The sequence below is a fragment of the Ixodes scapularis genome, unplaced genomic scaffold (genome assembly GCF_016920785.2).
Source record: "Ixodes scapularis isolate PalLabHiFi unplaced genomic scaffold, ASM1692078v2 PGA_scaffold4__175_contigs__length_147842914, whole genome shotgun sequence".
Taxonomy (NCBI): domain Eukaryota; kingdom Metazoa; phylum Arthropoda; class Arachnida; order Ixodida; family Ixodidae; genus Ixodes; species Ixodes scapularis.
In genome coordinates, this window is record NW_024609879.1 from 15044970 (window position 1) to 15069143 (window position 24174).

The 24174-nt window shown below is 45.4% G+C and overlaps 1 protein-coding gene across 1 annotated transcript in view; it reads right to left on the reverse strand.

The window, feature by feature from the left end:
• Positions 1-23405, reverse strand: part of LOC120846174 (cytochrome P450 2F5) — an 80684-nt gene extending 57279 nt beyond the window's left edge. The window contains exons 1-5 of the mRNA XM_042293394.1: positions 23183-23405; positions 23012-23097; positions 10617-10867; positions 1566-1690; positions 1355-1461 (exon numbers count right to left, since the gene is read on the reverse strand). Of these exons, the coding sequence (XP_042149328.1) occupies positions 1355-1461; positions 1566-1690; positions 10617-10867; positions 23012-23097; positions 23183-23405 (792 nt within the window). The remainder of the gene's footprint in view (positions 1-1354; positions 1462-1565; positions 1691-10616; positions 10868-23011; positions 23098-23182) is intronic.
• Positions 23406-24174: the final 769 nt, after the last annotated feature.

Below are 24174 nucleotides of genomic sequence, written 5' to 3' on the forward strand. Positions count from 1 at the left end.
AACAATAGATAGTTTTTTAGACACGAGAGTCTTACTGGCGACGCGCGTGACCTGAAGTGTCGCTGAAGTCGGCGTTCCAGCATTGGCCAAATGGTCACCATAGTTTCTTTGGCAGGAATACCTCCGCATTCATCGAGGTCTACAGGAGTAACGCCAGTCTGTGAACTTTAGCGGTGTCGGTCAATGAACACGCTATCTCCGGGGTTCCTACGTCTTTTCCACGCACCATCGAACTTGTCGTTCGCAAATTTCTGATCGTGACGTCACCGGCAGGAACCATCAAGTCGTAGTAACACTGCGAACACATCGTACAAAATGCAATGTTGCAATGTGCAGGCAATGTCTAGGATGAGTCAATTTCTTGCGTGGCCGTCCTGACGCATCGTTCCCACTACAGAGACTGTCTACAGACATGTTGGAATAAGGACACATGCTTGGCACGCGTCTTCAGATGATTCTGTCCAGTCGGCATCGAACGACGACGTATGGGCAGTGACACAGCGGCTTAAAGAAGACCGACATCTAGAGCTAATAGGCCTGGTTGACCTTCACGAGATGAGTAAAAAATTAATTATGAGCATCACCAAAAAGGCGAAAGAAAACCTGGAAGAGTTGCTAAATTTAGCGGACTTTTTACACCACGCGAAATTCGGTGGTACCCAAAATGTGTTACGCGCCCGCTACGGAAATGTGCTACGGAACTTCTATATTCCTCGTTCGCCCATGACGACACCATGCCACGTTGTGGCGTCGGACCCGACAGTGTATCGCGTGACCTAATGGCAGCTCAATGTCACAACGCGGTCGCTCGGTTTCCACCCGAAGAGACAACGACCCCGTACCGGTCAGCTACTCGCTCCAAACTCCCTATAGACCTTTGCAAAAAGTCGCCTTGTGCGAGGTGCCATCTTTCTCTGCTGGGCTGTGGAAAACCTTCTGAGCATGCGCTATTTCTCCGCTGTGCTGTACATCTGACGTTGCGCATGCATTCACAGCTCAATGACTCAACATTTTTCACCCGGTTGATAAGCAACGCAAAGGTCTATACTCCATTTGACAATAAGCCCGAACGAAGCCGATCAAGATCTGTCAAACGTGCATTACTACTGCGCTCTTCGCTTTTCAGGCTTTTTGCTACGTAAATAGTAAAGTAAATAGGCCCCCACTATGCGGTTTTTTTCTATGTAAGTGATTAGTTTAGACGATGTGAAAAAACCTATAAAGACGACGAGAGCCATGACCGCGCACTCTTTGCGTTACATCAAGTGCTACATAAGATTGTAGCGTCGACCGAGCTCGGACTAGGCGTGAGGTATAGTAGTTGTGCGCCGAACTGCCTGGGGAGGAATATCACCTGGACCTGTTCTTCCATGTTGGCCAGTTTCCAGCCGTTGTCTCGCAAAATGTTCAGGCACACACGACGGTTTTCACGCCACGCTTCTCCGTTGAGAGTTGCGATACCTGCGAAAATGAGAGTTGGGATCGAGCAACAAACCGTTATTCAGTCAGGACATGTAACGCAATGTATTGTGGAAGGATTATCAGTAGAAAAAAAAAGAACTAACCGAGCACGCCCGTGTTCCTGCAGAACACATTTCTGAGCCGGGATTGAAATGCGCTGTGAGAAAGCCATTTCTTGACGGAGGCGTAGTCATTTAGAACCACGACGTTCACCATTCCGTACTTGACTCTGGAAACACAATTAATACCATTTACTTAAGGTGCCTGTTTGATACGCCCACAATCTGTGTTTTTGGCGCAGTTCTTTGCGCCACCTATTGACAAACTAAGAACCATTTTTGAAGGCTTTCTACGATGCTTTGGTCACAAATTTCGCCCGAATTCTTGAAGCAAACGATGGCGGAGAAATATTACGGCGTATTTCAAATTAAGCGCTGGGTCACCGACCGTCACCGAACTGTTCCTTACTGCCGATACCTTCACGCGTGTTCTACAATTACGCATGGAGGTATGAGAACTTATGAAAAGTCCCGCTGCCGTTCAGCTTCTCGAATGGAAAAGGCACAATGTAGGAAAGAGGTTCGGAAACATCTACCGGAAACTCCTCGCAATAGATGCCTACTGCTGGCTCGGGGTCACATGGTTTATGGGCAGAATTTTGTGTTTAGGGTAAATGCCCATAAACCCTGAACTTGCTTCCTCAAAATCAAAAAAAAAAAAATAATAAGCGAAACATTGTTGTCTTGGAATCAGAAAAAACAAGTCTCACAGGAAAATATCTTCAGATACAGCTCTGATTTTTTTTGTGTCGACTAGACACAGCTCTGCTGAATTCTCTGCTGTTTCCTTCTTGGGTGAGCAGATCCACTGTCCCGTTTTATTGTCTTCTGTGCACTAGACTGTTTTATTTGTTTTTGTTTTTCAGTGATAAAATGGTTGTGACGTAACCCCCCATTCCCCAAGAACGAAAGTCCGTCCGTACGTCCGTCTACCCGTGCATTTCTCGATAAATTGATCCTTGAAACTAAATTGGTGTCTAGGACACGCGCAGTAACATTGTCATGTGAGCTGGCGTCACGTGATCTATATATACTAATTAAATGTTTCGTGCAAAGTCGGCAGAAAAAAATTATGTCACTTGACCTGACCTTTTGTGACGAACACACCAGTGCAGTTTAGCAGAAATGTAAGGTTCCGTGACCTCGCATCACGAGACTTAAACAACAATCGAATTTTCCCCTCAATAAAAAGTGTATTCAATAGACGCCATATATGAGGGTGGTGTTTAGAGCGCTTGCTGAGAGCCAGCTCGGATTAATAGCTTGCTAAGACCGGGAATATTGATGGTGCGGAATGTACGATGCAAAAGAACTGTGGAAGCTCGCCGGCGGCACGCGCTCAGCAATCGCGCAAACAGATGTAGCCGCCAGTGAATACACCCTATAGCGAAAAGATTGACGTCATTTCACCTATTGTCACTTGTCCTGAAATCCTTTTGACATCTTTCACCTATTGCCTGGGAAATTCATGTCACGTGATGTAGACACCTACAGTTTCCCCGCTACATTTAGCGACAAAATTGACGTCCCTGACCCGACGACACGTAACACATCAAAAACATTTCCCCAGTAAACCTAAAAGAAATATTGAGGTGATATGGCCTATTCACCAATTTAGTTTTCCCGCTTAATTTTGCGACGAAAATAATCCCTGGAGAAGGGGAACAAGAGGAACAAAAGACAAACACAAATATCCAAACGGACGGCAATTGACGCCACGTGACCTATTCATTCAGTTTTCTTCCTCAATTTATGGACGAAATGTGTACGAAAAATAAAGGTTCTACTTCACTCCCCGAAACGACGGTGTAATAATATTAATGTGTTATCACAGGCAGGAAGCTCACGCTAGGAGCGGACCATCAACTTAGTTCGTTAAAGGAGCTGTGCAACAATATCAGGGCTCTGCTTAAATAATTGTGGAAGTTGATGCCTGACACTTCTGCAGTGAACTACAGAAAACAAACTTTGCCTGGATACCCTAGTTTTTATTTTAAAAAATGAAAAAGCTCCAGGTTTTTGCCGCCTCTCAGCTCGTACATCGTCTTCCGGGTCACGTGCGCAGTGACGTCACTTGAGTAGGCGCGGGGCTCCGCAAAAGTTTTCTCTTTAGAGCCATCAGCGAGCAGCGAGAACTCATCCGCTCGCGACCGCGTGACCACGTGCTGGCGGGCGCTCCGCGAAATATACGGTGAAAGGAGGAAAGTCTCATCCGGGTCCGGCCGTACCCGTCCTTGTCCGTCCGGCGCTGTCCCCCTCCCCCTCCGGCTTCTGGCGGCTATTCGCGGTTTTCTGGACCTAGGATAGATGGCGCCACTAAAACTCCGTATAATAAAAGTTTTGTCGAGGGAGATCGCGCAGCGCGATGACCGACGCAGGTCGCAGGTAGAAAAGCGCTCCACTAGGCCTAACTTCCTACCCCAGCCAGCATTCGTTCGGCTGAAATCCGAACCCCACGGGGTTCCACCCTGTACCCCATCGTCAACCCTGGACGACGCCGTAGCCGGGTATCCCGCTTCACCAGCGGACGCTGAGGACCAGGCCTCCCTGAACCCGAACTGCACCCCGAGAAGGGCATTCAATGGCAAGATCCGCGTCCTCACAAAGGCGCAGGTAATGAACCAGGCAGCCAGGAATCCATACCCGGCACCCTCAACTGAAAACATCGCAGCGATGCAAAGCTCAGCGCAATCACCACTGAGCGTGGACCCAGCAGAATGGAAGATGTACCTTTGAATTTCAGCAATTGCGAGAAACCTTCAACGCGTTTTTTGCAGAACCAAGAAGAGGTAGCAGAATTCATGTCTCTCAAGCAAGAGCTAAAAGAATACATGGCTCACAAGCAAGAAATTCAAACATTTCTTCAAAGCAAATCGAGCACGTCTTCCGAAGGCGAAGCAGCGGCAAATCCTCCCGAGAAAGACGACGACGTTGGAAACAATATGACACCAATGGATGAAGACAAAGGCAACGACGGTGAATGGCAGCCCTCTCGTAGGCGCAAGCACCGCAGCTCAGACAATGCGCAGAATACTACATCACACACTGCACCCACGCAGACAGTTGTGCTCAAGCCAACCTGTAAGGCCGAAGTATATAGGTTTACCGGGAAAGACATCTGTGCCCCTATTGAGAAGACCGGCGTGCGCAACAAAAATGGCTTCTCGGTACATATGAGCTAGAAATCCAACACGATTTCAATAACCACAAAGAATCCACTCATCACAAGTAAGCTGCTCTCCATCGGAGAAATAAAAAAGGATGACAAGACGTATGAGGTCACACCTTACATGGCTATGGCTAGCAATCAAGTCGAGGGAGTGATCTATCTGCACGGCTCCGACAATAAGGAAACGCCCGAAACTCTCATGCAAGACCTCATGTGTCGAACAAATAAGATTGTTGCGGCCAGAGCGATAGGCAGATCCGGCAGGACCGTCCTTATCACATTTGAAGGCAAGTCCATTCCAAAATACGTACGTTTCTTATACGAATCCTACCCCGTATCATCGTACAGACCACGACCCGTAGTCTGCTTCAACTGTCACGAAATCGGACATAACTCAGATGTCTGTCCCAATAAAACTAGCCGTTGCGACAAGTGCGGACACGACCACAGCAAGGACAGCGACTGCGAGCTACAACCCAAATGCCACAACTGCGGAGGCTCTCATGTGGCCACCAGCAATGATTGTCCCAAGCGCAGGATTCCGCCAAAGAGGCGAACGACGCACACAGCCACGCCTCCACAAGAGAACAAAACAAACAAACCGGCCCCCACAAAAGGAGCCCCGGGCCCGTCCCCAGTGATACCAACCACACCAAGTAGGGGAGCATGGAGCACTCTCTTATGTTTCACCGATACTGGCGCACCGGTGGTACTTGGCATGCCATCCAACAAAGAGGCAGAAACACCCTCAGCAACCGTAGAGCTCGCCATCTGGCAAAGCAAGGTAGAGGCAAGAATGACCTCCGTAGAAACTTCGATAAAAGAAATGAAGCAAATGTTAGAGACCTTATTGAGCAAGATCAATGTATAATCAGTCCCATCAGAAGACACGCAATCACACCGACAAAAAGAAATATATGCCTTGGATCATGCAATGGAACTGCAGAGGATTTCAAACCAAAGCTGCGGAACTTAAACTTCGATTTCAAGACAAGAGAGTAGAAAAACCAGCAATGATTCTCTTGCAAGAGGCGGATTGTGAGAACATAACACTTCCGGGCTATGTCACATTCACAACGCCCACCATAACAAGGCACAAAGGAGCCACGCCCCGTTCTTATGGTATAGCTGCAACACTGGTTCATAAAGGAGTACACCACGCAAATATCGACATGTCAAATATCAGCGATAATAATAAAGAGGTGATCGGCATCAAGATCAAGATCGGTAGCAAGACCCTGAATGTTTTTAATGTCTATATCAGACCAACTATAACGGAAGACAAAGACTGCAAATGGCTCGACCAACTTTTAACGGACAAAACACCAACGATTCTTTGTGGCGATTTTAACGCCAGACACACGATGTGGGGATACAAAACGACGAACAGGAAAGGAAGGTCCATCAAGAAGCTGTGCGAGACTCATAATCTCGTACTTCTTAACGACAAAGACACGCCGACAAGGATATCCCAAAACCCTTCGCAGGCCGACACGTCGCCGGACCTAACATGGGCCTCCAAGGGGCTCCGAATGTCCTGGCACGCCTCGCCAGACTCCATGGGCAGAGACCACGTTCCGATTCACATCGAACTACACAACCAGACATCACCGCGGAGGAAGACCCACTTCGTTAAATGGGACAACTTTCGAAAAGTCATCGCCAACCTCCCCGGCCAAGACTTAGCCCAAAAGATCCAGACGGCACTTGAGCAAGCCATGGAAAATTATAACATAAAAGACGACGCCCCAACCCGGGACCTCCATCTCCTAAACCTATGGGCAAGTCGGCTTCAAGCCCTACAACGCTACCGGAAGAAGAAGAGCTCTAAACAGCTACGAATCAAGCTTAACCTAGCCACAGCCAGAGCCAGACGCTGCACACTTGAGCTAAGCCGGCATAGATGGAGGTCACACTGCAACTCATTCAACGAGAAAACGGGCCTGAAGAAAGTATGGCGCACGTACAAATGCATGGCGGGTAAAATTAGATCTGTGGGTACCAGCGGCAACCTAGCCCTCTGTCTAGGACTCACGGAAGAAGAGGTAGCAGAACTCGCGAGAGACATATTCTTTCCGCAGCCAACAACGGCACCCCCAGCGGACTGCTATGAGCCTAGCAAGATCAAAGTACCGACCGACGAGGATCTCCCATTCACCATGGGAGAGCTGCGTGCAGCTCTCGCCAAAGCAAAGGCGAACAGGGCACCTGGGCCAGACCGAGTTACGGTTGCGGCGCTACGAAACCTGCCTGAGAAGGACACCGCCGACCTTCTAGACTGGATCAACAGGATCTGGGAAGAGGGCATCATTCCGACAGAATTGAAGACATCCACTGTCCTTCCGATCACAAAACCAGGCAAAATTCCATCCGACCTTCGGAATCTCCGCCCTATTTCTCTCACTTCGAACTTCTGCAAGCTTATGGAAAGAATGGTCTTAGCTCGAACCACATGGATCCTCGAAACACACCGGAAACTGCACCCTATGCAGACGGGGTTTCGTCCCAACCTCTCGAGTCAAAACAGCCTGGCGCTTATACACAAGGACATGACCGAAAACCCTGCCAATGCAAAGCCCAGAACGATGGTCGCCATCGACATAAAAAAGGCTTTTGACACAATACCTCACGGCACAGTAATCCGCGCAGCGGAAAGAAGAGGACTACATGGACGCATACTCAACTTCATCAAGGCATTCCTGAAGGACAGGCAGTTTCATGTAATCATAGGTCGCACCAAAGGAACCCCCAAACCTAACCACATCGGGGTCCCCCAAGGGGCGGTAATATCCCCCACTTTATTTAACATGGCTATGACGGACCTGGCCTTCGAACTCCAAGAGATCGATGACCTAGGATTTACTATATATGCTGATGATGTCACATTATGGACTATTAAAGGAACCGCCTCGAAACAACAGGCCATACTTCAAGAAGCCTTAAACGTCACCGACAAATTCATGAAAAAAACGGGACTGCAGATATCTACCGAAAAGACTGCCTATATGACCATAACTAGCAAACGAGCCAGAGGCAAGCATAACATCCAGCTATTCCTTAACGGTGCTCCCATACAACCACAACCCAGAATCAAGGTTTTAGGCCTAACTTTCGACGAAGACGGTAGAGCTACAAGCTGGCAGAAGCAAATTAAGGCTCAGTGGAAGGACGGACTCAACCTCCTCAAACGGATTACCAGCAAATCATGGGGATGTCAGGAGGATTTGCTCCGAAGATTAGTCCGAGCACTGCTCGTCTCCAGAGCAGTGTACGGAATAAACTATCTTAGGCTCACTGCGACGCAAAGAGAGAAGCTCGAGGTTCTCAACAGGACCGCAATGAGGGTAATCACAGGCCTGCCAAAAATTACACCCATCAAGGAACTGCACAAAGCAGCTCAGGTCAACCCCATCGAAGAGATCGCACAAGAAATGAAGATCAGTCAGTACAACAGGCTGGAGAAGACATGGCACGGACGCATCATACTAGAAAAACTAGGCAGAAGGACGTGGTGCATTCCAAGCAACCAACCATCACAGCCTCCGTGGGAGGACGAACCTGTCGTCTCCCTCAAACCTATACCCATGAATCAAGGTGAAGGACACAGGAAACGTCGCGCAGCTGCAGCAAAAAAACACCTCGAAGATCTCGGAAGACTTAGGGAACAGGAAGACGTCGAAATCCTATATACGGACGCAGCTAGAGACAATGACGGGAGAACGGCCGTAGCCTGGTTAGCAAAGAGCTCCTCCAAGAAAGAGAGTAAGCTCGCACCAATAACACCCAGCACAAAAACAGCAGAACTGCTCGCCATCCAGTTAGCAATTGAAGCTCATGTAGAAAGCACCAACAAACACCTGTACATATTCACCGACTCGAAGGAAGCGGTTAAAGAATGCCTTCACATAGGCAGCAAGAACAATATTACACGAAAAATCAAGAATTCAGCACAAACACTACGTCTTAAAGGAAGGCGGCTCGAACTGTCATGGATTCCGGGATGGAAATTCCAGGAAACGAAGAGGCGAACGAGGCCGCGAGGGCTAGACTACAAGATGACGTACCCTCACAAGGACTCGCCTCCTCTTCGGTCAAAGAGAAACCCGTGGCACCGGACCCAGAGGAACAGAAAGAGATAGAGCGGATAGCCAGGAAACAACGATTGGCATCCCTGCTGCCCATGGACGACTGCCCCATCCCACCAGGCTTTACCAGATGGGAGAGGGTATGCATCCGAAGGCTCCAGACATGCACAGCCCTGACCCCAGTATGGCGTGCTCGATTTTCTAAGCCTACTTCACCGAACGATCCCGGCCCAGACCCGCTCTGTAAAACTTGCAGCTTACCTGCTACCTGCCAGCACCTTTTATGGGACTGTCAGGCCACCAGCAAGGAAAGACAAGCTGCCATACACGAACTGCCCGCGGAAGCCAGACCCACAAACTACCGAGAATGGACAAGACCGGCCAGTGACAACGTCAACAGGAAACAAATATTAACCTCTTTGTTGGGCTACGTATGCTCGGCGGGCCTTCCTCAAATCATTTAACTTCCTCCCATTCCCCTACCCTCATCACCCTATTCCCTACCCCATCAAGGCTAGGTGATATTTATCAAGAAGCCTTGACATAACCCTTTCATCAATAAAAAAAAAAAACGTTTAACCACCACCAAAGTCTTGTCGATGATACCAGGGTTTTGACGCATTTATATATATGTTGGAATGACAAGATTTATAGACAAGTTACCTTTTATCGAGCAGGTATTCGCACAACTTGCTATCTTTTTTACAACTACCCAAGTGACGTCACGCCGCTTGTTCCTCATGGCCGCCGTTCGTGGCTGCAGGTCGGGAAATATTCTAAGTTTTGCCTCGCTATTACGCGGTGGAATCGCAGCATTTCGATGAAAGGAGGTGTGTTTTCTGCCTTTTGTGACACAGTGAACAATATTAAAGGCAGAAAATGCAAATTACGTCAAGGTTAAAATCGTTGCACAGCTCCTTTAAGACTACATGTTTGGGAGAGTTGATTGTTCATACCTACGATGTTACAACTCGCAACAGCAGACACGCTGTTTGAACAGAAAAACGACAAAATTAAAAAACAAAACAAAAAACATGTTACTCAGCGTTGCGTGAATGTCCCCCATGTCTGCCTGCGCAAATTATGTGTCTGCTTTTGAGGGCCGTAAAATCGTAGGTATCTACTGGTTTCTTAACCTTTCACCATCGCTGGAATCATTTTCATTCTGCTTTCTCGAACGTTTCAATCTATAGAGTGTAAATCCCAAATTCTCTTACAGGCAGTCATGGCCGCCTGTTTGCATATTTTTAAATGTCATTCTAAGGAGCATAATATGACTGTATTACGTTTCAACTTATCATGAACTGCGGAGAAGGCTAGGAGTCACCAGAGTCAACCCAGCGCCGTGGGAATGTAACGTGATCTTTGGAAGTAGCGCAGTGACGTGCGGGGCACGTAGTCGCACCAGACGTTCAGAATGCTGGATTCACTGCGATGGGTCGTAGTATCCGCTGCGGTCCATCACAATTTGACAGGGGACATAGGTGTTGATGCTCTGTATCGTGATTATACTTTGCTTCACCTCAATTTCGGATGCAGCCGACGCTACGAGCTGGAGGGATCAATCCGACAACGTCAAAATGATACCATCATGGTGTTCGTCAGGTTTCTGTACGTTTTCTATTGTCGCCCGAGCAATCATAAGCAGAAAAAAAAGCATCTCGTAGCGTCGGCTTTTTCTTGACCTGAGCTCAAACGAAGTATAGTTGACTGAGCGTTTATTTTTATATTAATCCTATTTCATTATTCATTTTCAACTGAGTTCCGTCAGGCGGCATTAGCTCACCTTTCGGTTCATCAGTCGAGACTGAAATTCCGAAACAAAACAATATTGTTATTTACCTCACAATGGATCCGTATACTTTGGCGAGTTCTGCGAACTTCACGTGATGATTCCTTCCCAGGAAAGGAATGAAGCCCAACAGGGGAACTCCCTTGGGACCGGGAGGCAGTTTTGAGCGGTCTGGTGCTCGCAGGGTGTACCACACGACGACCACGGTGATGGCGAGGAGTGGGACAAGGGGCACCCACTCCCATGGAGCGCTTGTTTCCAGCGAGGGTTTCTTGATCAGAAAAACAATCATCTTTATAGCCTACCAATGGGAACCATTTTTGTCTCACAATAAGCTCCCATCAGACTGCTTATGCATCATACAAAAGACAAGATGGCATTCGCTGCTTCCATATAATGACACATTCACCTGCCGAGTCGCGTGTGGCATGTTCGAAAGGCGTTTGCTTCATATATAGGCCTGCTTCGACTAATGAAAGTCTTTGTCAGACCAATGTGGGGGGAGCGTGGTACAAGGCAGAGACATGCCCCACACGGTGTTTGCAGGTTGTCTTTATTTATGACGAATTAGCAGAGTTACCGCGAAATTTGTCTTCCTGAGATTGTGTAGCAGAAGATTGTAATCCCTTTCGAGTGCTAGGCTCACTCACCCAGTAAAAGTCAGAATCAATCCTCCATAGAACACTTAGAACGGTGCATAATTAATTATATTGTGACATTGTTTCACAACAGACCCCAGCCCTGCTGCGAGTTTAGTAAAAAAAAAAAGGTGTAGGCTCGTAATTAAACACAAATTTGAATCCAAGATTTCCCATGAGTTGAATTTACAAAACCCTGAATTCGCCTCGAAGATCTAGGGCAAAACCGAACCGCGTACGATTAATCTTATAATTAGTTTCTTCGGGTATGTAGAAACAAATATCTTAAGTGGAATGTCTGACTCCGCGCTGATGTTCGTTAATGTGCGAAAGTGTATGCCCGAGTGCGTGTCTTTGTACGCGTGTGTCTGTGCGTGAGTGTGTACGCGCGTGTGCAAGCGTGTCTCTGTGTGTGTGACATAAATTCTAGGATCAGCGAGCCCGGGTACTCACCTTGCGCATTTCCCCAGTGTCCATCCTTTGCCTAATACCTAGTTTCAAACGATAAATGCTGAAGCCGATGACAAAGATTACTCAGTGCGCAGAAACCCCACAGCTCAGTCTACTATAGAATTAATTTCTAAGTACAAAAAAAAAAAACGGGATGTCACGAGGGGGCCAACCAGAGGTACCTCCAAACCAGCTGTGGTCGGAAACAAGTGCACGCACATGCCGCAAAAAACACAGGAAAAGTCAATCTTGCTGCATCTGCCACAGCTTTTGTGAGTCACGCCAACCAGCTGTCCCAACGTTGCCCATTCGAGGGACTAAACATTACAAAGCCTAAATTTTAAACCGATCTCTTTAAAGGGGCGATGCAACGATTTTTCTACTTTGCGCAAATACCGCTTAGAACGGATGCCTGGCGTTAATGACCTATGAAACACCCGTTCCCTTTTCACCACACGCAATTGAAGTCGCAGAAACAATTAAAGAAAAACGTGGAGCGTTCACCCCCTCAACTCGCAGCCAAAACAAGCGGCCACGTAATCTGGAGCCGATTAAATGCCGGCAATGTTGGTCATAGCCACGCGCTGGAGTTGGCAAAACACAGGACAGCCGCTGAGTTCTCGACATTGTTATGGTTCGGCTATTGTCGTCATCGCAGCGATAAGACACGGGCCACTTTCCGAATACTTATCGAGCTATCAATTACCACAAGTCCAAATCGAGTGTTCACGCAATGCTCGAGTTCAATCTATGAGCCGTATTCAAATATAGTCGCTGGGCGGTACTGCGATCCCCCAGTTGCGTCATCAAGTTTTGTGAAGGAGAGGTTGACTGACAACGCTCGCTTTTGTCCTTGAAATCACACCGCAACAAAAAACGTTTCCTGACCAGTGGCGTAGGGTGCGAGTATTCTTTAGTCCCACTCGTGCCAGTAAGTCCCTGTAAAGTTAAAAACATTATATTTTAATATCGCTGCACCGCCCCTCTAAGCGTTCCACGTATGAGTGAGGCCGCTATAACTGTAGTTCCTACGATCATAGCCTCCTCTATACTTACAACGCCCGGAAGTTCGACGACGGAGCCATAAAGTGCCCGGTCGCAGATTTGGAGCGCGAGGATCTAGTAGCACATAGCATCAAAAAGCCATTTTTCAGGGAACCTGGACGTCAGCGGACTGCTTTTGCAATGGCCAGGACCTGAAACACATTTGTTCGCGCGAGAGAAGTGCGTTTTGGCATCTCGCCGCATCGGGGCGCCAGTCACGTGGTTCTCCTCTCACAGTTGCCTGCCGGTCCACGATTACAATTTCAGCGGCCGCTTGTCGTGGCGATCTGCCAGGTTTCGTCAGTACATAGGAGGCTATGCTAAGAGGTAGGCGCCCGTGCAGGAGACAGCTCGTGTAGTCTTGTGCTCTGCACGCGCAGACCTCCAGCTGGGATATCGCGCGTGCAGAACGACTACAGTTCCCACGATGCATGACGACGACGGTGGCGCACTCAAACTAGCTGGAGATACTGGCCTAATGAATAGCGTGTTGTTCAGGTAGCGATAAGGCACGATGTTGAGTCGACCGTTCAAGGCAGGAGGCAATTCGCTTTTCATGGCGAGTGCGGTTATTGGTGGGGTTTCGGAGCTGATCTCAAAATTCGTTTCTTGTATATCGTGGCATGACGTCGTAATCTCTCGCAACGTCATAATGTCAATTGGTGTCATAAAATGTGCTCGCTATATTTAGCGGAAAAAATACTGCGCGGTCACACTTCACGTCACTGTGTCCGATTACAATATGACGTCATGTTACCCTGGCGTCACGTGGTGTCATGAATAGGTGGGTAGCCATTGGTGTAACCTGCATGCAGCGAAGTTTGTAATATAATGTGAAGCGCATTGCATAATACCGCAGTTCATTGCAGGACCCGAAAGGAACTGGGAGTAGTTCATTCAATTTAGATAAATTCCTTCTCGTTTTTTTTTTTAGTAACTTACACTACAGCGATTTTTTTAATAACACATTTTATTCGGAGCTGAGGACACAGTTATGAAAAGAGGGCTTTCCTGTATCAGTAACAATCATGATGCAAGAGACACAGATTGTCACGAATGACAATTGATGAGGCGATGAAAACTGATTCAAACTAAACGTTTATTGGGGCGAACTAGTGCTCAAAGTAAAAAAAAGAAAGCTAGTGTCGATGGCGGCGAAAGAGCGTGATCAATCAATCAATCAATCTATTCCATTATCATGAATTGCGTCATACACATTATTGAAAACCATCTTGGTCCATCGTCTTTTGGCTAGTTTGGGTCTATATTAATAATGTAATATAAGGAAGGCAGCACTGTTAGGAATACTACAGGAAGTTCAATAAAATAAAAAATAAAAGAAAAAAGGCAATAGAAAAGAAACTGTTAACTACAGCAAGTAATTTATACATTGTATAATAACCAAACGGGAAAGAAGCACAAGTGTATTCAAAGTAAAAAAAAAAAAACTATTATAAATTAAATAACAGAAAATGTGAGCGAGTTTCAGGATAGTGGGAGACATGTTCTATTAATAAAAATATAGTAATTTAAAGCGCTGTTAAATTTGCATGAATGGGTGACTGAAGATGGAAGTAAAGTGTTCCAGATTTTAGTTCCGCACGATTGCATCACTCGCTCGCCGTATGCGTTACGAGATCGGGGTACGTTAAAGCGACGAGATGTGTTCGCCTTTTTTAATTGAATAACCTTAATTAAGATGCTCGCTGGCAGTCGATTGTTTGATTTTAAAATAATATTTATTCAGCAGGCAATCTTATAATGTTTAATTTTCAGAAATGTGAAACATGTTATGCCGACGAAATACGATACGTGATGGTTGGGAATAGTGGGAGTATGTCAAGAATCTGAGTGCTCACTTCTGTAATTTGATCAATGGCCAAAGCTAAGGGCCGGTTGCACCAACGCCGCTTAGCGCAAAGCAGCAAAGCAGGGCTTAGCCGGGAACCTAAGCAAAGTTTCGGTTTCGTTTGGTTGCATCAAAATAGCTTATCGCTAAACCTAGCACTAAACTACGCTTCTCGTAAGCGCTCAACATGGGGCGCTTAGTTTTTGGTTGTTTCTTAATCCTGGATTTAAAACATGGCGGCTGGTTTGTGGCGGTTGACGCGGTGGACAAATGTGGTTCTAATGTGTGTTTTAGGCTGCAACTGTGTAACAATGACCAGAGAATGATCTTCAATTGTGCCAAGGATACGAAATATTGCCATGATAAGTGCTTATTGACCCCTATGTTTAAATACGCTCTCGACTAAGAGTGAGTGTTATCTCTAACGGGGCAAAGCGGGGATCGCGGGGACATGTCACATAAGTAGGTTGTTTTTTTTTTTTTGCACGACTCGGTGTTTGATCTGATAAACGTACACGATCGAAAGTATTCAGCTTGGAAGATTACTGAAACGTGTGTCCAAAGTGTAAATATTTGTATTTTCATTCTTCGCCATGAAGCGGAGACCAGTCGTTGCTATCGATGTTTTAATTAGGGGCTACATCCGATTGCAATGATCAGCTGATTCTTGACGTCTGCTACTGGAACTTTTATTATGGCAGACACCTCGCTTGAACAATAAACTATTTAAACATGCTTTAACGTTCTTGTGTATCGGATTAGTTGTATATTTCATATCATATTTCTATTTAATCAGATTTTCAGCCTCACGATTTACATTTTAGGAGTTTTAGCATGTGCTTCCTCGAAAAATGAATGGTTGCTGTACGGCGATATGTTTGCCGATTTGACTTCTTTTTTTGGTGAGGATAGTGACCAGGAAGATTACCGAGATTCCGTCGATGTTCGTTGGATCCAGAGCCGCTGCAGACCACGGCAGGTACAGCCGAGGGACGACCCCTTCTGCCGGTACGATGACGTAGATTTTATCACGCGATTCCGACTCTCCAAGGACGCTACCATCCGGCTACTGAGCCGAATCGAACATGTCATCGCCTTCGACGGCCTTCGCAACTGCCCACTGTCGCCCATAGACCAGCTCCTGGTCGCTTTTCGATTCTACGCGACAGGCACCTTCCAGGTAGTTTTGGGCGACCTGTGGGGTGTGCACAAGTCAACTGTGTGTCGAGTCGTCAAGCGGGTCATGCACGCTATTGCTGCGCTGGCAAGGGACTTCACCTCTTTTCCCACGACCGAGGCGGAACGCAGGATTGTTTCCGAAGGATTCTACAGCATGCAAGGATTCCCAGGCGTTGTTGGAGCAATCGACTGCACGCACGTCCCCATCCAGTCGCCTGGAGGTGATCATGCCGAACTGTATCGGAACCGGCAGGATACTTTTCCATTAACGTGCAGACAGTGTCAGACCATCAACTCTGCATCCGCAACATTGTGGTCCGGTGACCAGGCTCGGTGCACGACAGCACAATCTTTGACAACATTGCTTTAAAAATACTGTTTGAGAGTGGACATATGAATGAGAGCATCTTGCTGGGAGATGGAAGCTATGCCTGCTCCAGGCACCTCTTCACACCAGTTGCTGCTCCGAAGACGCCAGCTGAGAGAGCCTACAACCGAGCCCACATACCCACACGCAGTACTGTTGAAAGGCAGTACGGCGTGTGGAAGCGCCGCTTCCCCGCTCTGGAGTTTGGACTCCGTATCAAGCTGGACACTGCACTGTCTAGCATCGTGGCCATCGCAGTGGTCCACAACCTGGCGCTCCAGCTGGGTGAAGCCGAACCGCCCGTAGACTTGAGGTTGGCAAGTCGTCGACGTGTCTTCTCAGATGTAGTAGTCGAGCATGTTCCTGAGCACCATGGCAGGACCAGTGCAAGATCGGCACTCATTGACCAGGTGTTTGCCAGGCGAGCCCGTGCAGCGAGGCGAAAAGAGTAAAACAGCACAGTGGTGCTCTCTTTTGATAAGTTCCTGCGGAAGGAAGACGCCATAGCAGTAGCTGGCACAGCAGATGCCTTCCACTCTGTTGGAGCAGACAGAGTTCTCTTATGTACTCAACTGCACACACAGCCATGTGTGAACATTTCTGTTTTCTTTACATGTTAAAGTGCAGTTGCCTAATTCTTGTTTCAGTTCTTTCTTTTGGTACTGGAAGCCCCGCTACTGCTATGCTGTGGCACCTTACCACACCTTGGGTGGAAAAGAGACAGCTGTACATGCAGCACTGATAATTAGCGTAGCTCAGTAACCATGTCGATGGTGCTAAGCCAAAAGCGCATTTTGGGAGAGCTGGTTCATGCATATAAGATACAGAATACAAAAGGCGTCAACGTGAAAATCAGCAACGAGAAGATACAGGGTCGTTTGTCACGAACTTTATGCAATGCACACTTTTCCAGGCGTCATCGAAGCGATTGACTACATCTCTATTTTGCCTGGTGTCTGACTCATCACAGGTCTTATGTAGGATTCTTGTACACCTAAGGCATCTTCCCATGCTGAAAATAAGTAATGTGTTCAATAATAATTCTATAAAATAGGTCCTTATAGATCTCCTGAGCAGTTTTTGCAAATTCATAGTCAATGAGTAGGTGTATACATAGTGCCACAATATATACTTCCCCACAGGACATATATAAGAATCTTCTGGTATGAGCATTGACATCACACAACGCACACTATACATACCATCCATCAACCTTTCCTTGATCTGAGGACCTGGATGCAAGCAAAAATGAAAAGCTGTTCATATTGCCCATTTTGATAGTTCCCTTCGTTGCAATACAGAAATCTTTTCTGGGAAAACCAATGCCATGACTACATCACATTTACATTGTATGCTATAGTTTTAGATGACATAATGTGCAATAACCACCTTAATATTATCAAATATTGCACAAATAAAAAGCTATTCAAATTTTATTATTTTGTGAAGTTCACTTTGTTGCACTACAAGTGTACTTTGTGGCGAAACTAATGTCACGTCTACGTCTACATTGAATCAGATCTGTTTATCCACCCATTTAATTTTCTATGAAATATTTGCTTTCTAAAACAATGCAATCTTAATCTCCTACAAGGTACTCCCCTCAGCAGCTCGCACATTTATGCCAGATTCCTTCCACTTTAGCTGCCTCGTCGTGTTGTCTCTTATCTCAATAAAGTCTAAAATATTTTGCCTTGCGATTTCAGCTTTCGGAAAAGTCAGAAGTAATAGGGAGCCGTGTCTGGGCTGTAGGGGAGCTGGCATACCTGGGTGAAACCCCGTACGAGACGTGACGAAATGGCAGATGTATCGTTGTTATGAAGCTGTCAATCACCAATTGCCCGCAACTCCTGTCGTTTTCTTCATACGGCATCTCTCAGACGGCGAAAAACTTCCATGTAATGTACTCTTTATTTATTGTCTGGCCTAAAGGACCATACTCATAATGGACCTCTCGTTTATAATCAAAAAGTGTTGTCAACAGTATGCTCGCGTGGCTCCGACTTTTCTGTGCTCTCTTAGAACCTGCAGACCTTAACATTGTGCATGAAAATAAACGAGACCGATTAATCAATAAAAGGTGGGGATTAATCGGGTTAAAATTAATAATCGACGCCCAGCCCTAGTTATAACTTTCTTTAAAACTGGATTGTTGTTGCTTTAATCAAGTTCTTTGCAACTTTATCACGAAAACCATCCTGTTTTTGTGACATAAATTTGGGGTGAGGAAGAAAATTTTTTATAAAATAACATGCCTCTATAGGTACCACCTGGACGGGCACCACCAATTTAATGCGTATTTCGAAATAAAAGAATAGGATGGCAATCCACCAATCCTGTGACAAAAACCTCACAATTAATTTTTTTCACCACACGTTTTATGCTTAAATCCTCCATCATAACTTCTGAAAATGTTCTCTGTGGAATTGCCAGGTCTCCTAATTCTCTCACTGTCATTCGGCAGTTATTGTTGATAGTAGCTCACATTCACTTTAAGTTGACAGGTATTCTTGCTATGAAGGGCCTTCTGGAGCATGCATCACTCTCAACAGCATGCCGACCATCTCCGGAGTGCTCAATGAATTGTACCTGAATGTGTCCGGTGATGAATATTGAAGTATAAAGATCTGCGATCTCTGATCAACTCTCTAAGTCATAGTAAATCTGATGATGACACAGTTCTTCACCTCATTCGATGGCATCTTGCTGATTGTTCACGCATGTGCAGAAGGGTCCCTGACTGTTGGCCAATTGACATTGGAGCTGTGCCTCGGGTTAGTAAGATAATAAAAATCACTGAATACTTTACGAACAAACTTTATAAGTTGTAGTTTTAGGTGCCAGGGAGCTATCTACCTGGATATAAGCAAAGAGTGGAAAAATGAAAAGCTGCTCATGTTGACCATTTTGTTTAGTACACTTCATTGCAATACAGAGATGCTTTATGGGGAAACTAATGTCATGATTTTCTCTACATTGTAGATTCTTTTTGGATAACATATTCATTTTCGATAACATAAGGAAAACTAACCCCATGGTTTTGGAAAAAAATATGCAGCTCATATTTTCTTTATTTGATTGAGTGCACTTCATTGCAATACAGGGTGCTTTTTGGGGGGACTAATGTCATGACTACCTCTACATCGTAGGTTGTCATTTTTGATAACATAAGGGGAACTAACCGTCTGGTTAGTGCCGATATTTTGTTTTAGATGACATAAGGACAACTAAACCCTCATTTTACAAATAAAACAAAAAAAAATGCTGTTCGGATTTTTTTTCACTTTGTTGTGCATACTTTCTCGCAATACAGGGGTGCCTTGTGGGGAAACTAACTACTTGGCTACCCCTTGATTGTAACTGTAGATTAAGATGACATAAAGCGTAGTCCTGCTTTTTCAAACTGTCATTTAAAGCTATAAAAGCTATAAGTTATTTATTTTTATCAGAAAAAAACTTATAAGCTTTGTATTACTGCTTTGGTCCCACTTTCTTCCTAAGATAATTAACGGATTCCTACTCAGTGGCACAACATACATAACATCAGTTTAAACTCCAACAAGAAAATCAATGATTGGGTTGATAATAAGAATGGAAGATTTTCAAAGCATAATACTAGGCTAGGGGTGGCCAAACTGCGCCTCGCAACCGCATGCGGCTCTCTCAGGTTCCAAAAGTGGCTCACAACTTCCTGGTAAGCATGCTCAGGTAAGAAAGAAAAAAAAAGGTATAAAATAAGACAGCTTGCATTATGGCAGCCTTGTGCCAACATGCCTATACTGCCATGAGGCACTTTTTTCAACAATGGAGGAGGTAAAATTAGAATAACATGCGACTCTGATGTACGAACCTACCTGAGCTGCTAGGATTTTGTGCACCCTCTTCCGGCATTGCTGGAACCTGTCTGCCAATAATAGTATAATAACAATGACAGGACAGCTGTAGTGGTCAATAAAATATGAATGCGCTTGACATAATTGAAATGTGTTCCGATGCTGGACAACTATAAATTCTTTCGCAGTGACCAACTGGATAACCTTTCTTGAGATAACTGCAGGAGCTACAAAAGTCATAGACACTGACCATTAACAGCCCCATTATCCATAAGGTTGTCAATGGCATGAAGTCTCTAAATATTTGTCTTCCATTGTGGTCAATAACGAAATTTACTCTGAGGCGGGTTTATATCACGACACCACTACGGTGTGGCAATGACATTGTTTGTAGACCCCACTACAATATTTCAATATTAATATCTGAGGCCTCTGCATTTTCACTAATTGATGAGCTTTGAGCAATTGCTAAGAATGTGTTCTTTTCATATCTATGCAATGAATTAGCCAACTGGGCTCTGACAGAAGAAAAAATAGCTGAACAGGCAATGTCAGGATGAAAAAATGCCTATACTCACATTAACCTCACAGCCCCACCTTCTATGCTATAAGTATGTTGGAGCCTCAGGGTCATGACCCATTTCATTGACAATTCTTAAGCTTAATTTATTCGAAACACAATACCTTAGGTCGCTAATGAACATACTGAATGTTTCTACAATCTGACTTGATTATTCAAATCTTTCCTTACTGCAACTCATTAAGCAAAGAATTTGCAATAACAAGCCACTAAACCCTAGCTATTGCTATATTATTGCATGTTGGTTGTTGTGATGATCCGACAGAAATTATAAAACAGAAAAGCAACATTAATGAACAGATTTTGAGTTTTATTGCATGAAGAAGTATACAGGTAGACACTGAGAGGGAGAAGGAGATGAGAGCGAGCGGGGATGTCAGAACACCAAGCTCTGGTTGGAATAATTAGTGGATAGAGGCAGAGCCTTTGTCTCTACTCATTGTTTGAGAGCGAGCGCAGAACACCAGATGCCGGTGCTTGGCATTCGAATGCATGGAAACAGTGAGTACAGTTTTGCATCTACCCACTAATCATTCCAACCAGAGCTCAGGGTTCTGACGTACCTACGTGCTCTTGCATCCTCCCCTTCCTCAGCTTCTATCTGTACAAAACAAACTTTAAAGAGCAATGTCAATTACTCATTGAAGTTTTCCTATTCTTTTTGTAGTAGTTTTAGTTTCAGGATTTCTTGATCTCGTTGGAGTGTAAGGACACCAATTTCTAATCTTTGTCTTTCCATGTCTAGCATTCGTCTTTCCTCGACTGCCTTTGTCTGGGCCTCTAGCAAGCGAACTTTTGCCTCAGCTACGTGGTTATAGATGGCTGTGGCATCGGCAGCAGCGGAGCTCCTCTTCCCGGGCCTGTTGGGTCCCTGTCGAGGCTGGGTCTGCCTGCAGGGCATCGCTCCAGAGGACACTGGACTGCTTCCAGAAAGAGCTGGAGTCATTGGTGTCTGGTCCTGCTGGTCATTGTCCTGAAATCATGGATGCCTTTGCACAATGGTACTGCAACAAAATATTCTCTCGGAAAACCCAGGTTAAAGGATGGTGCCAACTGAGGGATTATGAAATAGCAGAAATATTATTGCTTAGGCAAAGCGAGCAAAATAATTTATTATATTTTTTGTGCAATAGCGAGCAGGCCATCATGCTGCCACCATGTTTCTCCTCATGTGAGCAGGTACACACAATTGCAAGCCTGTCCGATTTATCTTCAAGTGCATATATGCTGCATATGCTTGCACACATGGGGCACCAGCCATGATGCAATGTGCTTAGAATACTGTATAAACAGGCAAGTGCCCCCCCCCCCTCCCCCCCAGAATTAGCATTCGTATCATAAAAACAGTAGTACCTGGCCACTTTGAAATAATAGGTATTGATGAAATCTGGTGCTGACAAGAACTGATAGGCCAGACCGAAGAAAGCCAGGCTTGTTATTTAAGTGGAACATGGGTAATGAGCATTAGAAGAGCACCTATTTTCACGACTCGGTGTTTCACTACCAGGTGCTCAAATATGTGTCGCAGTTGCAGACATACAGTTGTTTTAGGAAATTATGGCTTTAATTACTTGGTTATAATGATTTAGTTAGAACGGTCTATTCGCACAGTCATATACATTACATTTGAGGATGTTGAACTTTGTATAAAAGTAATGCTGATAATAAACCAAGCAAACAGTTATGAAGACCCCTTTGATTAACAAGGAAAGGTCTTTCTAAGATACTTTGCAGCAGTACAACACTCCGTAAAACCAAACAAATGTAACGCATTCAATGCACTCATTATGTGACAAAAAGCATAGAAGGTGATCATTACGTCTTGCAGACAAAAAATGAAAGAAGTTAAAGCAGAAAAAAATCCCACAGGGGGCATATAAAAGAAAAAGAAGATATATGTAGACAGGCCTGTTTTAATTACTTCCTAATTTTTAGTTATGCACAACACACATAGTGTTAGTTTAAACAATATGGTTGCCTTAACAGAAATAAAGCCAGGGACAAATATTTATTTGGGCCCTTCAGTGATCCCTTCCTGAACATCTCTATTTCATGTCTCAACATGTTTGAAAGATGTCAAAACACAGTAAAAAAAAAAGCAGCACGCATAAAGATTATGACACGGAATATCAGTGATAAAGGAAACACAAGACACAAACACTGTGTGCTTTTGTCCCCGCTACTTCCGCACATATTTAACCATATGTCTTAATTCTCTGTATAGCCACCATATTAAGTCATTGTATAAAAATTAATTTTTCTTAGAAATTGTGAGCCTAGGATGTCATCTCTATGGGGTTGCTCTAGCTTACTTTCTAAACTCCACAGCCGTGCTATTGAGCTTGCTAAAGCAATTCTAGTTACTAGAACAAAATAAGTTAAAAGGCGGGGGGGGGGGGGGGGGGGGGGGGGAGGGGGGGCGAGGTAAAGGTGTAATTTTAGACTTAATGACATTAAGAAAAAAAATACGGCCTCGTTGTCGTGTGTTATTGAGTATATGTTTACCTGTGAACTGGGGCTCACGACTTCGAACTCAGGGTCCCGCGGCAGGTAATATTGCACTGTTGTGATGCTCTGAGTGTCACCGTGCACTGGACGGAAAATAATAGAAACGAAATTCTTAGATACGTGCCTACGGAAGGGCATACAAGCTAGAAATGAGCAAGGTTGAATTACCTTCAGAGGGCACAGCGTCAGAGTCGAAGCGGTTCGGTAGAGGCTCCAGCAGCGGTCCGATGAAGGCTGTCAACCTTTCGGTTGTTCTGCTGAGAGGCGTTGGGCAGGGCCCCCCACCAGTGGCCCTCACGGCCAGCCTGTTAGCGGCCAAGTCTTTCCGGGCCTTCTTCTTTATATTCTCGTAGCATTTTTTTAGTTGATGCGCCTCTCGCCTAGCACCCATGATGGCATTGAATTTTAGCGTAATTCGGTCCCATAGCCAGTTTTTGGTTTTCGTTGTAATCTTGTCGGTTGTTTTGCTCTCTACAATGTTCTTAAATTCTCCCACTAGGTCTAATAATGAATCCGTCTCGCGTTCAGTGAAATTTAGAGCCCGGTTACGCGTCGTTTTCTTCATTTCGAGTTGGGGAGCAGAAGTGAAGACGATTCTTGGTGGCAGTCGTCTGCTAGCATCCATAAGAAACCACACGTAGACAAATGTACAGATCGTTCGTATTTATTTAAAGTTTTCAAATATTTTTTTGTCAAGTTTACAAAAGTCGGGGTCAGAGTTGTTCAATCAAACAATGTTTCATCTGCTACTCACCGGAGAAAAACAGCGAAGAACAACCGCCGCCGCCGACGACCGCGAAAAAAAAGTTTTTTACATCACGTGATTTCTCTCCGCCAATTGTATTCCTCCCTCTGAGCGTTCTCTAGTTCGCTCTGTTTGTCGCTAGATTCACTACGCAAATCCAGCGTTTACCTACGGGCGCGTCTGTAAACCCTAGTTTACTTTGGTGCAACCGGAATTTAAACCCGTGCTTATCCGAGTTCAGTTTAGGGCGCTAAGCCGGCTTAGGAAAGTGCCCCCTCGGGTTAAGGTAAGCGACATTGGTGCAACCGGCCCTTAGTGTCGTAAGTTAAGCCCCAGGTCTCAATAAGACATGTTAAATGACTATATATATAGCAAAATATACAAGTTTTATCATGGGAGTGTCAAAGCATTGTCT